The following is a 17,473-nucleotide window of genomic DNA, read 5'->3' as shown; positions in this document are numbered from 1 at the left end:
CTCTCCCCAGCGACCTTCCGCAATCTAATGACCTCCTAAAGGCCTGACTTCTCACACTCCTGGGTTACAGTCTGTCCTCTTGGGCCTCAAGACCCAGTTTGACCCTCAGCATGGAGGCTTTTTTCTGTATTCCTGAACCTTTTGACAGTACAGAGATTCAGTCAACTGAGTCTTGGTGAAGTCTTGACAGTGGCATTATATTCCTTAGGACCTCACAGGAAAGTACAATGGGCGTGTGAGCTCTCTGAGGCCTCCCTGGCTCTGAGTGGCATGGGGGTATCCCATCACCTGGGCCGGAGGACAGTAAATGCTGTAGAATGGCTTGTCAGCCTTGCTGAGCCCAGTCCCTCCCGGGAAGAAATTCCCCTGCTTTGCTGTGTGTGGAGACAGCGCAGAGGCCAGCATTCAGCCTCACTTCCTCTGTCCTCAAGAGGTCTGTGGAAGGTGGAGTTTCCTGGAGATTAACTTGAAATTATCTTCTATTAACATCAGAACCACTTCTTAAAATATTGTAATACATTAGGTGACTAACAGCAGAGACTGTCCTGACAGCTTGTGAACTTAAAAATGTTTTCCTTGGAGCTGGAGAGATGGCTCAGCAGATAGAACTTACTGCTCTTGAAGAGGGCCAGAGTTCTGTTCCCAGCACCCACCCACATCAGGCCGCTCACTAACAACTGCCTGTAGCTGCAGCTCCAGGACATCTGACACCCTCTTCTGGCCTCTGTGGGTGCACACATGCACATACGTGCGCACGCATGCACACGTATGCAAATACGTGTACATACAAAGATGTTTTTGTTCCTAGTAAGATCATTCTTTTAATAGATGCAAGAGTTCCGTCCCAGCGCACCTTCTGGCTGGCCCACAGGTAGTGAGGACGGAAGATAAAGATGGCTGTGTCTGTCTTCTTTTCTGTCTCCCCAGTGGGTGCTGCCGTTAGCTTGGGTCTGTATGCATGAGGTGCATTTCTGGCTCCAGACAGTAAGCTCAGACTCCTCCTGAGGGTTTCATAGATGTAGATGGGGAAGCCAGCCACAGACGTCAGACATAAGGCCTTCCTCTAGGTGAGCCCTGTCTAAACCGGTTCCTGCACGGGCTCCTCCAGAGGCACAGCTGCTGACAGTGTCTGTGCCTGGTCACTTAGTGTGTCTGCGCTGCAGCTTTTCAGCAGTTAGAGTCCTGGGTTTTGGTGCGTGTGACTCTTAGGGGTAAAGGAGTGCACAGACATCTTCCTATAGCACCTGGGGTAGGATGAGTTCAAAACAACCACATGAGAAAGCAGGTGGCTAACATGCCATTTCCTTTCCTCAGGGAAGGCCGCTTTTAATGACTGGATAATTTAGAAATTATTCACCCCAAAGACTCAGAGGCCAAAGGCAGTAATAAGCCCACACAAAAGAAAAATACACATCAACTAGGAAAGTTAAGAAAACTCTTCAAGCTCAATTGTAACCAGAGAAATGCACATTTGAAAATCTGTTTACCTACTATGTGATGCAAATGAGTAAGCATGCCAGTGCTGGAATGCACAGGGAGTGGGCACATGGGCAAGTCTGCATTTAGGCATTTTTAATTCAAAGATGCTTTCAGAGTTTATAAAGCTCTCTGTGTGGTTTGTGATAGGGAAAGGCTGGGGCAACCTGAATATCTGTCAGTAGGAGGCCAGTTAAATACAGGGATATGCTTCGGCTTTTAGAAGTAATGAGCTGTACTTCTATTCTTATACACCTATTGAATAGAAAATTAGGCTACAGCACTGTAGCTTAAAAATATGCACAAAATACAACCTATATATTATATTTTATATAGGAGAGCTCTAAGATGTCTTCTAACAGATCCGGATACACAAGACTGTCCAAGGGAGTGATAACAATTAACTCACACTCAGAAAGAAGAGTAAATGGAAATGCGAAGAGAAGCAGGGTGGCGAGGGGGTGGGACATGCTACACACTCCCTAGAGTCCAAGACTATGACTGTTTTGATGTGGTTTATTTAAACAGAATAAACTGATCTGGGGGAAAGCAACAACTTGCTTATAGGAACTTCTAGAATTTGCTAAGGTCAGAAATGTTTTCCCACTAACATATGTGGTTTACATAGAGTATAAAGGGTGGGTGGTCTGCATGCTCATCTCCGCACCTGCTTTCTTTACGGGGGAAAAACCTGCACAACTGCATTTGCTGTCGCTTGGGTGGCTTTGTGTAGGTTGACTCATCTAGACAGAATACCAGCCTAGAAGGAGGAAACTGTTACTAGTGGTTTTGTTATTACAGCCCAGGCCTGTTTTTAAGCCTATGATCAAGTAACTCTGAACTGCCACATCTAGGTTTGGGAGGGGGAGTTGTTTGTAGTTGTCCTGTCCCACACTTGTCAATCTGCCCAAGGATGTAACTCATAGAGGAAACTAAAGGGGTAACAGTCAGCTGTCTAGGGATCCTTAATGAGGTGTCCTCTCCCCAGGACATGGAAGTTCCCTACCTCATTTCATATGGCAGCCTGCTTCCTCTCCTTTCCCTCCTGCGTAAGCCTTCATGTATGTAGGATGTTCCCTGAGGTCAGAGCTCAGTCTTCTCAGTCCCTCTCCTCCTCATTTTTTGAGGCAGGTTCTCACTGTGTTTCAGCTAGGCTGTCTGGCCACCGCGACCCTGGGGTCCTCCCTCCTCCACTCCCCAGTGCAGGGATTACAGGCCAACTGCAGTGCCTGGCCTTTACCTGGACGCTGGGGTCCCATGCAGGTCCTCATGTCTGCACAGCAAGCACGTAACTCTCAGAACCATCTCCCCAGCCTGGCCTGCTCTTCCCTTTCCATTCAGAAACATTTTGTTGAACCAGGACTGTCGTATATTGTTTCCAGATTTTTCTATTTAAGGAATTAGATGCTGTGAAACTTGCTATTTTGTATGCTAACCTAAAAATTTATTAAAAATTTAAAAATATCAGCTGTAAAATCTGTATTGAAAGCAAGACAAAACACCAGCCTACCACTCACTCAGTAGACCATCCAGTTTGCTAGTGTCGGTTGCCTGAGAGAAATGCATTCCCACGAGGAAAGGCTTCTAAAAAGGCACAGAAACAAGTTCCTGGCTTCTCTGTACTAGCCCCAACAAGCAGGAGAGTGTTCACCCGAAGACCCCACAGCAAACACCTCTCAGTGATGGCATTTGATTTTCACACAGAACAAGAGCCGCATGTTTCGTGTACAGTTTAGTGGGGAGTCTGAGGAAGAGGCGCTGGAGCACTGCTGCAGCTGTGTGCGGATCCTGGCCCAGTACATCACCGTTCAGGCACCTGACAGCATCGGCCAGCAGCATCAGCAGAGCCCAGGCCCACCGGGGGCAGGCAAAAGCCAAGGGAAGGAACCGCTGCAGCAGGGGGTGAGTGCTGATGTGCTAGGTCCACAAGAAACCCGATGGCATAATGCAGTGAGGACCCAGGTGAACTGTCACCTCTAACACCAGCTCAAGGCGATCCACTATGCTCTCCGAGCCTCCTCACTCACATATGCTCGAGTGTGTACACATGCGTGCATGCACACACACACAAATCATTTTTTTTTAAGATTTATTTTTTATGTATACAGTGTTCTGTCTGCATGTATCCCTGCAGGCCAGAAGAGAGCGCCAGATCTCATTACAGATGGTTGTGAGCCACCATATGGGTGCTGGGAACTGAACTCAGGACCTCTGGAAGAACAGCCAGTGTTCTTAACCTCTGAGCCATTTCTCCAGCCCCCCACAAATCATTTTTAAAAGTATCTGTTGAGTGATCTTTTCAATTCAAGGTTCATACTTTCAAATTAGCTGCCTAATCTCAAAGAAATGACAGGGAGCCTCAGCAGTATTTCAGTGTCATCACAGAGCAAGGGTTCTCAAAGCCTGATCCCTGGGACCCAAGGTCAAAACACTTTCATCACAGTAAAATGTTACCCACCACTTTCACTGTCCTTTAGGAGGACCAAAGACCTGTGGGTCTGGCTCCTGCCACTACAAGCCAAGCAGTGGACACAACTGCCAGCCGCCACACCCTTCCTTCACAAGGCATGCAGAGTAAAAAGGGCCCACACTGGATGAGTGCTGGTTGTTTCTGGAAAGCACCTGGGTGAGACACCTGGCCCCAGCAGCCAAACTGCCTCTGCCCTCACATGGTGCTTAACAGAGCCATGGGCACCCACCCCATAGCAGTGCAGCTTCCAGTGATCATCTCAAAGGGAAGCTAGGCCTTTCACCCCAGATAACAATGCACACTACTTACTGACAGGCACAGAAGGTCCCAGTTTTGGTTTTAGGATCTGTCCTCTAACCTGTGATCCTCCTGCCCCAGCCTCCAGAGTGCTAAAATTACAGGGTTGTGCAGTGTGCTGGGCTGGAAGTCTAAGTTGAAATCAGAATCTTGGAAAACTTGTGTCTACCACACAGGTGTTGGGCCTTCCTGACCCCAAAGACATTCTGAGCCTAAGTGAATGTGATTTACTCTTTATGAACCAGTGACAGACTCTGTTAACACCTGGAAGTTAGGTGTAGTTGACTGAACCAGTATCTATAGCTGACCAATGCATGGTACCTAAAGATTCCAAATGGCTGCGAGAGAGCTGTCCAAGTGCAAAACAGACAAGTGGCTGTGGTGTCGGGGCATTGCAAGTGCACTGCTATGGTTCAGTCTGTGCTGCCTGTGTGCACATAAACCAGTAAGGCAAGTTAGGGCCGCACCATCTAGGAACACATGCAGACTGGAGCTGTGAGCTGGAACAGCAGATGAAGGCTCTGGTGTGCTGACTTTAAAGGCTGGTCCCAACTGGCTAGGTAGAAACACCCTAAAAGTACTGGGTCTATTTTCAGGGTCTTGTCTCATCTGTAATTTGGTGTTTTGGATAGTTGAGACAGCCTGATGTTATACAAAGGCCATAAGCTCTGGTATCTGAACAGATCTAGGTCAGAGTTCTGGCCTGGTTTTGTGGTAGCTGAGTGATCTTGTGCAAGCCATGAACCTCCTCTGTGAAGTGGTGAGCGAGAATTGCTGGGAACACTGAACAGTGCCTGACAGACAAAACAGAAACCACACTGTCCATCACAATCGCTGCTGCCAGCATAGCTACCTTCTCAGCTCTGCTCTTCCTGCCAGTGAGCAAAGATCAGAACCTCCAGAACCCAGAAGGAACAGGAGACACACTGAGGTGGCAGAGCAGACAGCTAGGTAAATCCACTGAGCTTCCCAAGTTGACCCGCAACTTCTGACATGCAAATCTATATACATGCTTAGTCTACCTTAAAAGTTGAGGCATGGCCAAGTTCGGTTCATTGCTGCGTTCAAGTGTATGTCTACCAATACTATGTCCTTTTAGTCTGAAGTAGTTGTTCCCTTCTTTGCAGATAGGGATAATTCTATGTCTTTTCTATTTAAAGTTCTTGAGTCATTTCTTGGCTTTAGTTTTTACTTTTCCTCAGCCTTGTAATTTTGTTAATTGTGGCCTCACCAGGTGTTTCTCAATCAAGGGCCTTTGAGGCAACCCACCCCACCATAGGAGAGGGCTGGGCAGGGAGTGTGGGCAGACAGGAAGAAGGTGGTAGTTCTTATGACCTTTTCTTTTAGTGAGCACAGAGGTGGGTGAAGTCTGTTACTATGTGCATAAAGCCTTCCTCTCCTCTGCTGGTGAGGAGGCCCACCTGAGTCCAAGAGTCCACCAGATTCAAGAGTCTGGCCACCCTCAGCTGCTGTTCAGTGTTGGGGGATGGTATTTTGGCTGGCCTCTTTCCACTGGTGCAGCACCATGTGAACTGAACTAATAGGTGTCCCAGAAAGCACTGACAGCAGAGATGGAGGGTTACTAAGCACCAGAGTTTGACTTCTGTTAGAGAAACTATAGAAACAGAACATGTGATCCAGACTTACCTAAGGGCTCCTATATACTCCCATCCCATTCCCCACCCATATCCCACACCCGCCTTGGCCTTTTCTCATTTTGATTTTTGGTATCCACTAGTTCTCATTGTGTGCCCATCCCTATTTGGGGAGCAGAGAGGGTACTTTCAAGTCTGGTTTTCTGTCACCAACTCACTAGCAAGTCAGCTTCTTCATAGAAGGCAGGCTGAGTAACCTCTTCTTCTGGCAGACAGACATGTTTCTGATGGACAAGAGATGCCCTCAGAGAGCAGTTTATTTTCTCTATTACCTAGCACAGGGACACTCTTCTCCTCAAGATTAGCAGTGTGGCTACAGGTTCCCAGAGCACGGCCAGGCCTGTGGATGTGGTAGGAGATAAACTTGGCTCTTAGCAGGCTACAGAGTTCCAGAGGATGGGACCTCTGTCCTGTTCATCTAATGCCCATCCTGTATCACTCAGTGCCTTGGATAAAGTAGAAACAGTTGCTAGAACTATCTAAGGAATTTTATTTAATGAAAAACTCACAACTGCACACTGTTCAAAATGAGATTCTTACAATGTACTCTTATTAAAATGCTGTCTTACAGCATGCAGGGGTTCCATAAGCACATAGGGTACACAGGGTGGCACACAGTGCTCCTGCTTCCTTGGATCATAGTCTTGAGTCACACATGGGTCTTCTGGGCAGAAGTGCGCTGTGATAGCTAACTGCCCATCAGGCCGAGACCACCAGGTAGACGGTGATAGGTACCTGTGCTGTGGTACCTATCACCAGGACTGTCTTTCCTAAGTACGTTTCTTTGTTTGTCTGTCTCCAGAGATGAACCCTTGGAGCTGAGGACTCAAGAGCACCCCACTGAGATCAATCTCTAACCCCCTCCTCTAACTGTATGTTTCTCTGCAGCCTTACCTGAACCTGGAGCAGCAGGTGTATATGGCAGCTGGCACTGGTGCTCTGGAGGGAAGGACTTCAGTGACGCATCTAGCTCAGGTATCTCTGTGCTGGGTTTTGTCCTAAAAATGGTAGTCCACAAGAACTGATATTCCTCAAGTCTTTCCCTTGCTATAGGAAAGAACCTAAGTGTTCCGAACAGAAGCTAAAAGGACGGTGGCTGCCGTTTACCCTGCCCTTCGAGTACAGATGGTGGTGGCCTGTGCAGACTGCCTGCCTGAGGAAATGAAGAGGGGCTGCTTACCGTGCTAGAAAGAACTTAAATCACCACCTCCCCAAAAGGACAAAAGAAATGAATTCAATTTTGGAATGAAGATTGTAAACTATTCTAAAACAAATACCCAAACCAAATCTGGACTATAATTCCTGCAGGGCCAACCTTCAGTGCTACAGTCTCAACTAAGGAGCGTTGGAAAGTAGGTGGAAGGCATATAAAAAAAAAAAAAAAAAAAAAAACAAAAACCTATTGCTGTTTTTCAGAACATGGGCTCTGGTAAAGATGGCCTTGGAACCATTTCCAGAACATTTAACATGAACACCACACTTCCAAGGACACAGGTGATAAAAGCCATATGAGCTGCCCGTGCCTACAGACCCACCTCTCCTACCCCCGATTCTTTAAATCCTTGGACCAACGGCTGTATGCCACAGCTCATAAACAGTGAGCTTGGTAAGTCTGCCTGAGCCCAGGGAGCCTACTCAGCCCTTTGAAGAACTATTGCCAGGACCCTTCAGAATCTTCTTTGGCTTGCTATCTCAGCTGCCTTGCAGACAGCTCCTGCCCACTTGTAGTTCCAGTCACACTTATAGTTGTCAGCTGTCCCCCTCTGCTGGAATCCCGAGGAGTTTTTGGTTCACTATATCCTGGCTATACCAGGCAAGGGCTTTGTGCCAGCAGCTCGTGCTTTCCGCAGAGCCAGCATATCCATCAATATGCAAGGATGAAGAGTTTTTATTTGAATAGTATCTATTAAACTGTGTAAAGAGTGGAACATAAAGAAAAATAAGGGCTTTTGGGGGTGGGGTGGGGGTCTGGCTTACCACTAAAAATAAAATGGGGTAGTTACAGATAAAGAACTTGAGAGAAGGCAGCAGGAAAGCAAATGCTTATGTATGAGACCCTGGATTCAATCCCCAATCTGCACACACAGAAGAGGGGAAAAAAGACAGAATTCTTATCCTTAATGACCCAGCAACTGTGAAGGTAAAAAACCTTGTCCAGCAGTAGGTAGACTTTTTTTTTTCTTTGTTCTGGGGAGTGAGTGAGCAGGGCAAGGTGCTGCGCTCTTACAGAGGAGAACACTGCCATCAGTGGGGCCCCAGCAGCTGATTTACACAATACTGACAAGACCAGAAACAGCACGAATTTGTTCTGACCTTTTGGGCAGATCATCCTGTGAATACAAAGTTGGATAAACTTCTTGGAAGCCAGTTAATATAAACCAAGTTTATTATTCTACTTTCTTACAGCTGCATTTCAGATATATAGTTGTACATAGAATGTTTATTATAATACTGTTTACAATTAAGAATGGAATCAACATAAATGCTCACTATCCTAAGTGGTTAAAGTACAGTATTACTACACATATGAGAACTGTGATCAGGGCCAGCAAGTGACTCAGTGGCTAAAGGTGATTTGTTGCCAAGCCTGATGACCTCATTTTGATTCCTTGGACCCATGAAGTGGAAGAAAAGACCTGGTTTCGGCAAGTTGTCCTCTGACCTCCGTGTGTGTCATGGCAACCTCCCACAACCTCCCCAGCAACAAGTAAATCAAATTGATGTCAAGCCCTGTCATTGGCATGGACAATCATAGCACACTGATTTTTTTCCTTAAAGCTATGAAATACCATTCTTTCATATACTAAATTTGAAAGTATATATAAACACTGTTGCGTGTTAACAGCGGCTCTCAATGGAGAACACGATGGACTATTTTCATTTTCTCTTTACTTCCTTTAGGCAGAATCTAAAACTCAATTTAAATTTAGAAAGGTAAATTCCTGTTATTGATACATGTTATTCTTAGAGAAATACTCTGGAACACAGGCAGTAAGCCATGTAGTATTCCCACAGAAAGAGAGCTACCTTTCTGACAGGAGTTATCTACCTGACAGCATTAGTGTAAGCAGTCTGCCAGACACATGAGCCAGAGATCCAAAACTAAGTGGATCTCAACAGCTGGAACTCACTGACTCCACGTTTGTCAAGAGATGACATCTTTCAAATAGTCAAGCACAGTCAGACTTCAGTTTGAACTCTAATATTTAAACTTATGAATTGGTTTTCAGGGTTGGTGATGTAGGCCCACATGAAGCCCTGGGTTCTATTCATATGCCTGTAACCCTAGTACTCAAGAGGTAGAGGCAGGAGGACCAGGAGTTCGAGATTACCCTTGGCAACATAAGGGGTTTGAGACCACCCTGTGCAACTTGAGACCTCTTAAACAAGAAACCCACAATCAATCCCAGTGCCAGGATTGCAGGTATACCACACTACTTCTGTTCACATGAGTTCTGGCACTTTATGAGCTCACCTCTCCAGCTCCTTAATTGGTTTTAAAATGTTGCAGGTTACCCAAAGCCATATGAATGTCCAATAAATACATGAATTGATGTTCAGTATTACTTCTGATCAGAGAAATGTAAATTAAAACTACAATGAGACAGCTCTGCATGTTTTTTAGAAAAGCCAAAATTAAAAACAAACTCAGAGGGCCAGTAAGGTGGCTCAGTGGGTAGAGGTACTTGCCAGGCAAGCCTGATAACCCAAGTTCAGTCCCAGACACCCTAAATCCCAGCATTCCTGTGGCAAGATGGGAAGCAGAGATAAAAGAATTTATTGAAGCTACAAGGCCAGAAACAAGAGAGATCCTGTCTCAACAAGGTGGCAGGAAAGAACTGACTACTAAAAGTCATCCTCTGGTCTCTAGGTACACATTGTGGTATGTGTGCCCCTGCATTTCCATACAGTCACAATACGAAGAAAAACTGCAGTACTTCTAAGTGCACAACGATAGGGCCCTGGCAGTTTGCCTTAAGTTACTTAGTACACTTAGTATATGGCCCAGCCATGCTACTCCTAGGTATCTGCCTATTTTAATAAATGAAACTCTGAATTTAAAGAGGCACAGTAACACATGCCTGCAATCCCAGTACTTATATAAGGTGAACACAGAAGGGTTCACACAGGTGAGTCAGAGAAAACTGTCTAGGCCACATGGTAAGATACCATCTCAAACAAACCTTCTGAACATTTATAGCAACACAAAGCAAAACCCAGGCCAACTGAAAGAGAATGTGTGAATTGTGGTACACCTGCACCACTGAATATTTAATTTCAAAAATGGGAATGAATTACACATACACTTAACATTAACCCATATTAAGTGAAAGAAGCCAAAATACAGATGCTCTCCAGCTTACAGTGTGGCTGAATCTGTATCAAGTCATTGTAAAGCGAAATACATTAAAATGTTTCAAACACCTAAACTCTGGAACATTATAGTTTAGCAACATAAGCGTGGAGTACAGGCTACAGACCTTCGTGCCTGGGACAGGAAGCCAGAGCTCACCATGCTGCCTGCATCTCATGTTGCTACCGAAGGAAAGGACAAGCGCTAAAGTGCAATTTCTATGGAATGCATACTACTTTTATTCCACTGTCTAGTCAAGAAATCAAGGGAGTGAGACTCATTAAAAAGGGAGTTTACACTATGATTTATTGTACAGAAGATAACATTTTTTAAAAAGGCAACATGAAGGCTGGAGAAGAGATTCAGAGTTATCCAGCCTTAAGGGTTTGACAACAGTCAACAGCACAAGAAATTTTTTTTTTAGGACACAAAGCATCCTGTATTTTGATTGTGGGAAAGGTTGCGTGTTTCTGTCAAATTACTCAGATGGCCACCACCAAAAAAAAAAAAACAAAACAAAACACAAAACCATGACTTTTGTCGTTTGGATGGTCACTTTACAACCACCTCCCCCAACCCTGCTTTTGTTGGTGATGCTAAGGATCAAACTCTACACTTTATCCATGCTATGCAAGTATTCTATCACTAAGCTACATCCCCAGGTAGACACCTATTTCCATTCAGAATCCACCTTCCACATGAAGAATGTTAGTAGCATAGTGTTTGTTCCCTGGATCTCAACTTTATAGATACATCTCCTTAAGGATCCAAGCTTCTCTTACTTTTTGTATATATCTAGAAAATAAAACAGTAAATACTACCTAGCTATAATATAGGCATTTGGGACCAGCCTGAGTGATAGTGAAACTCTTGTTTTTTGTGAGGGTGGGGAGACAGGAAGCAGGGAGACAATACAAGTGTGCCAGAGGGATGAAAGAAGGAAACATAAACACAACCTAATAAATGTGAAACCTAACTGTGGAAAAGGACTTTGTAAAGCCAGGAACTTTTAGTTTTGGGGTAGTGTTTCTCTAAATTTTAAGGCATTGTTTCCTATATTATATCATCTGGGATAGTGTTCCCACCCGCAGTCAACCCTCCCTTTTTTTTGGCACCCCTGCAGAGACTCCTGGCATCAGAGAAGCTGCCCCTAGCCTATGAACAATCTTCATGGGGAGCAGAAGAGTTGCGCCCCTTTCTACGCTTATGCCTCATGGATCAAAACTTCCCAGCATTTGTGGAAGAGGTGGAGAAGGAACTTAAAAAGATCACACAGAGCTAAGAAACCAAAGCCCTGCACACATATGCAATTAAGGAACTGAAAATATTTGAATAAAGAGTATTATTCCAAGCACCTTTTATCAATGTTTTATTGTTAAAAAGAGGTGAATCCACTTTTTTTTGTACACCATTGCACTTCAATAATTACACAGAACACAAGTACATGCATCTACAGTTAGTACCGAATGAGAACCCAGTCAGGTTATAAAATCTATCATCAATCATTAAATCGATGTGAAAAATACAGTGTCAAACCAAAAAGTATAACTAGAGTTGCATAGAGTATCACCATGCTATTAACATTTCAGGGTCATTGAAAACAAAAGGGGAAATTATAAAAGTTGCCTTGATCGAATGTACAAGAATAAGTAGTTCAACACATCAGTGCAAAAGATTTCAGAATTTACATGATTTGACAAAAGGAAAAGTCACTTAAAAAGCAATCATACATATATACTGCAATTCATTACAGCTGTTCAGTGGACTGTTCCAGGTTCTTAAAAGTTATAGGGTAAGCCCTTAGAATGAGACTTAAGTTTACACTCTCATGTACCAGAACTGCAGCTTCCTCATCTGACAACAGACAATAAGGAATGAGTATCAGCAGCTTAAAAATGAAACAAGCGTTTAGTTTATTTTGGATTTCTCCCACCCCCAAAAATATAAATATATATATATATTTATATACTGTATATATCTGTAGGTTTTGCTGTACTTTACAAAATGATCACTAGATGGCAGCAGTGCATTTAGAGCTTTGCCAATTTAACAGCTGCATATGTAAAAAATGGCGCATGCATGATCTGATCCTCAGAGGACCTTTTCACTTCTATTTAAATATTTTACCAAAGGGAGGGGAAGCAACATTCACAGCACATCAAGCCCAAAATAGTTTACACCTTCTACACTGAAGCATTGTTTAAAATGTACCTGGCTAGGTCACCCTTATAGGAGAGGCTAAATAAGGCATGCTTTAGACGGTCATTGTGGTGTTGCTCACTTGAAGGGAGAGACCAAAAAGGTCCAAGCAGAAAATGTAGCAGGTCATGATGCCACCGTTTTCAGGAACCTAAAGAGCTGTAAAGGAAGTATTAGAAATTAAGAATATGCACTGTCACTCACAGCTGTCAGTGCCACATCAAACAAAGCTTTGGTTCAAACAGCATGCTCAGGGATGTGGGATGAACTTCTGATCTCCATGTGTGTAGGCATGCTGCCTTACGGCCACCACCTCTGTCTTGCCTTCAGCGGAGATCACGCATGGTACTAACAGGCTTTTGGGATACTCTATCTAAGAAGGTAACAATTTGTTTCTTTTTAAAAATATGTAAGGAGACTGCAATGCAAGGTATTTATTGTGAAATAAACCTAATATAAATATGTGGGTCAACACAGCTGAAATACATTCCCTTTCCATACATTGCAGTGAACAGAAAGAACTTTTTCCATCAGTATCAGCTATTCTGAAATTAACAATAAGGTCTTACCACATAACACGAACTACTGAAGAATTCGTAGAAAGGTGAGCAGAGGCACAGTTCATTTGAATAGAACTTTTAAATCTCTAAAGAAGGCCATACTTACATTATAAGCAGTACTTAATTTGTGTTTCTCTGGCGCAAGTTTTTATCTTTGTGATTGTTGGTAGAGTTGGTTTTCCTTTGGAGGAAAAATTGCACTGTGTGAGTTCAACTAGTCATTATCGTTTGAAAAATACAACACATGGAAACAGAGACTCTTCACTTCCTTCCATCCCTGGTGTAGCAGCAAAGTCTACTTCTAACAGTAGTGTATAACATTCCTTACATAAAGTACCTCCTACTTTCAATGAATAGATCCTTCAGACTCCCAAAGGCAGACAATGCTTTCCCTTTGATTTCTAAACTATGCTTACAGGGTTTCTCTGTAGCGTTAGAACCTATCCTGGATCTCACTCTGTAGACCAGGCTGGCCTTAACTCACAGAGATCCACCTGTCTCTGCCTCCCAAGTGCTGGGATTAAAGTCATGCGCTACCACTGCTCGGCTTGAACACTTAATTTCTTAAATGATAAAAGATGACCAGCAACTAGCCATGCTGAGCCCTTTGGCCATTAACCCACCAACTGCCCCTCTGGTTTCTTATAACGTCCAACTCTAGGAAAGCCTGGTAGCCTTGGACTCATTCCATGTTACAGCTCCATCTCTCGTCAGCAATTGTTAATGGAACTAGACAGTAGTTTGTCTAATTCTACAGTCCAGTTTGAAGTTGACTTGGTTATACTGCTTACTTCTCCTATATTATCAGTTTAAGCATGTCAAACGCATAATCTTTTTTCAATTTCTTTTGCATACTATTCACTTGTATGGCTAAAAACAAGACCTGGCCTAGGAATCAAGAGGTCACCAGTCAGAATTCTGTCAGGCTTAAAAAGTGGCGGTGGTGGCACACACCTTTAATCCCAGCACTCGGGAGGCAGAGCCAGGTGGATCTCTGTGAGTTCGAGGCCAGCCTGATCTACAGAGTGAGATCCAGGACAGGTACCAAAACTACACAGAGAAACCCTGTCTCAGAGGAAAAAAAGTGTACACTGCAACTTTCATTGTAAGGGAATTGCCTTCTCTTACAATCTTTAGTATTCCTTTTGGCCAAACTGCAAACACAACACAATTCAAACTGTAAAATCTATCCAATGAAGTACTCACATTGGCCCGGCTGGTTCATCATCTATATGAGATGTTCGGTTTTTAATGATCCATGAGATAGAAGAGAAGAAAGGAGAAAGCCATTAGACTCTGCCTAAGAATGAACAGGACAGTCAAGTGCAAGTGGCAAACATGGCTATTCATAGCATTTATTAAAGGCCATTCCATCTGGAGGTGCAAAACACTCATGAAGTTGTTTCTAGATTCAGTTTTAATGGCAGATATGTTCTTTCAATGGTTTTAGTTAACACTTTGAATGCTCGTCATGAAAAACTGCAACTGTAGCGGACAGATAGGCTGCAATATCATTGTACTCATCTTGTCCCCAAGTTCCAGTGGTTCACTCAAAATAGATGAGAAGACAAACCAACATTTCAGTTGTAAAATCCTGCTGTTTGTTTTCTTGTGGAGAATGTATGCAGTTCTTCAATGTAAATGGATGTGTACATTCTATACATTTAACCACACATCCTCACTTCCCCAGAGGGCACTGTTTTTCCTGCTGTTTTACAATCTTTATGAGGTCACTGATCTGAAGCATGAGACTGAGGAAGATGAAGCCATAATAGTTCAACCTAATCCTTGGCTACCCATGCTCAACTGGGCCAGGAAGAGACATATGAGAAGCAGAGGATGTTCTGTGACATCATAGGGAGAGCTGAAGAGTGACACCCTTCTATAGAACTCCACACAAAAAGATGGGCTCACTTTTGTGCCCTGGCCAAAACAAGAAAAGCCATAGGATGTTTGTTTTTTTAATTAAAAAGTTTTTGTCATTTGCATTTAGAAGCCTTATTAATACTTCATAATTCTGACAACTTGGTCTTCTCTTAGTAGATATGCATACATCGAGAAAATGTTATTAAAATAAAAAAAGTTATTTAAAAACTCACAAAAGGAGGATACCAAGTAAGCACCCTTTGTTTTTACTGTACAACAGTTGGGTGCTTTCACTGAAGGCATCTAGAAAAACTCTCAGCAGGATTCCACAAGGGGACTTGGTGCACATGAAGCAGTTATGGAGATTACAATCTTGGTGTAGGCATCTGCAGGAGCACATATCAGGAGTAATGTCTGTCAGGGAGACATTGCTCCACCTGTTCCTTTCAGGCAACGGAGAGGCAAAGCCACCGCCAGCACACAGTGACTGGAGCAAAACAGGATTTAAAACAAAACAAAACAAAACAAAAACTAACCACAAACCAATGACTCATCAGCAAAACAATAGGCTAGCAACATACCAGTGTCCACAGGAGTCCACCACTAACAACACTGCTATTAAAAGAGGTACAGAGAACAAACTAGGACTCAGGACACCCAAGACATCTGTTTGCTGTGTATGCAGTGGAAAGATACAAGGACATACCAGGTACTAAGACACACAAGCCCAGCCTGAACCCTCCCCTCCACAGCCTACTGGTCAGCACCCAGGGCAGGCCAATCAGATAACATGCTAGAAGCTAAGCACCTTGGGAATTTAAAGACGACACAGGAACAAACTGATTAATTTTAGTGTGCACCCCAAAATACAAAATTCTAATGCAAGACAGCCAAATCCACTCCCAACTTTAAAAAAACAAGAGAAGGGAAAACACAATAGCAAGGCCAGTCTTTTCCTAGCAGGACACTAGACTAACCCAAGCGCACTTCACACCACAGTCCTTTCTTTTGGCGTGGGGATGTACCCTGGTGTCTAAACCACTTTCCAACGGAACAAGCTAGCCACATGCAAGGGTTTGCATGTGAGTATGAGCAACAGTGTCTCTGGTGGAGCTGCCATGCCTGAAAGTGGGAGCAGCTGTGACTCACAGTGTCTAAATCCCAGGAACCCCCTTTCATTCCCAAATCCACTTGGACACCACAAAGAAGAGGACACCCCACCCCACCCTGTGCTGAGCCACTGCCTGCAGCACCACTCTCCCATACAGGCCAGACAAAAGAACACCTTGACCTCCACAGGAGGTCAGGAGAGAACAGAGTTACAGAGAAAGGCACAAAATAAAGTAAATGAGGACTAAACAGCAAACTGAAAATCCAAATTAGTTGTGAAAGTGAATGAAGTAAACTTGAAGAAAGTGTTAACATTATGAACTGTGCATTGTATAGACTGAAGCGGAGATTAAACAAACTCCAAAAGCATGCATATCGCTCACTTACCACCATGTTTTTAAGGGTTTGATGCAATTGAAGGGGGAAAAAAAAGAAGTCACAGTAACCGACAAATATCAACATACCCCCAAACCCTCAGGTCAAAGCCGCCTTAAAGACTGTTCTCTCCACCTGGGGATTACTCACAGCCACTGGCTAGATGAGAGGAGAGGACTGAGGGAGAAGGAAACAAGATGCTTCTGGAATCCATTGGATGAGTGTGACGCTCCTGTTGGAGTGGTGCACAGACTGATTTGCCTGAATGCTCTCTCCTCGCTGAAGTACGGCTGCCCTCAAGGCCCGTCCCACCCCCATCCTGACACACACACACACACACCTCATTATCTGGGGTGGGCACTGAGATGCAGTAAGTAACATACTGCACCCACTATACAACATAAAGTGATGGCTTTAGATTCAAAACAGTCAAGAGTTGATTCTGGTCAAAGCCCCTATGCCACTTTAATCACCTCACTGGGGTGTGTGTGTGTGTGTGTGTGTGTGTGTGTGTGTGTGTGTGTGTGTGTGTGTGTGTGTGTGTGTTCGATCTTTTTTTGTGGAGTGGAGTAATAAGATCTTTATTCCCCACACTGGCCCAACTCCCTACATGGCTGAGGGTGACCTGCTTCCACCTCCTAGGTGCTAAGCTTCCAGGTATGCACTGCCATGGATGTTTCTAAGTTGCTGAGGATCGAAGGTGGAATCGTGCCTGCCAGGCAAGCCCTCTACCAAATAAGTTACGTCCTCAGCCACCACCACCATCCCTTGGCAGAACCTGCTATCTAGCCTAGGCTGGCATCAAACAATCCTCCTGCCTCAAGTGCTAGAGTTTATTGTGGTTTGCCCCATCTCTGAATCATTTTCCATGTTTCATCTGTATTTTCTCACAAGGTACTTGTGACTGACCCTAGTTAAGCACACGGAATGTATTTTTGGTGTCACGTTACCAAGTCCCTCTTTTCCGGCATCTCTGGCCTGCTATGAAGCTCCATATGCTACCAAATGCTTTGATCAACTGACAAATTTTGGACTATCAGAACAAGGCTTCAGTTCAAAGAGTCTAAGAGAACTCAGGTCACAGTTACTAAACAGTGCTCTCCCTCTTCTG

At 44.1% G+C, this 17,473-nt stretch overlaps 2 protein-coding genes across 3 annotated transcripts in view; one reads left to right on the top strand and one right to left on the bottom strand.

Annotated features, from left to right (window-relative positions):
- Rec114 (REC114 meiotic recombination protein) overlaps positions 1 to 11,979 on the top strand; it is a 108,262-nt gene extending 96,283 nt beyond the window's left edge. The window contains exons 4-6 of the mRNA XM_052762231.1: positions 3,181 to 3,378; positions 6,787 to 6,873; positions 11,376 to 11,979. Coding sequence (XP_052618191.1) covers positions 3,181 to 3,378; positions 6,787 to 6,873; positions 11,376 to 11,534 — 444 coding nt within the window. The 3' untranslated portion in view covers positions 11,535 to 11,979. The remainder of the gene's footprint in view (positions 1 to 3,180; positions 3,379 to 6,786; positions 6,874 to 11,375) is intronic.
- Nptn (neuroplastin) overlaps positions 11,605 to 17,473 on the bottom strand; it is a 78,238-nt gene continuing 72,369 nt past the window's right edge. Inside the window, exons 7-9 of one of the 2 annotated variants that reach the window (XM_052762207.1) lie at positions 14,218 to 14,239; positions 13,118 to 13,192; positions 11,605 to 12,610 (exon numbers count right to left, since the gene is read on the bottom strand). In XM_052762207.1, the coding sequence (XP_052618167.1) occupies positions 13,132 to 13,192; positions 14,218 to 14,239 (83 nt within the window). In that variant the 3' untranslated portion in view covers positions 11,605 to 12,610; positions 13,118 to 13,131. The remainder of the gene's footprint in view (positions 12,611 to 13,117; positions 13,193 to 14,217; positions 14,240 to 17,473) is intronic. The other variant, XM_052762216.1, reaches the window with a different exon arrangement.

Source organism: Peromyscus californicus, unplaced genomic scaffold (genome assembly GCF_007827085.1).
Source record: "Peromyscus californicus insignis strain IS unplaced genomic scaffold, ASM782708v3 Scaffold_11__1_contigs__length_118956290, whole genome shotgun sequence".
In the NCBI taxonomy this organism is placed as follows: domain Eukaryota; kingdom Metazoa; phylum Chordata; class Mammalia; order Rodentia; family Cricetidae; genus Peromyscus; species Peromyscus californicus.
The sequence above is the reverse complement of the archived record's forward strand: the minus strand, read 5'-3'. Positions and strand labels throughout refer to the sequence as shown.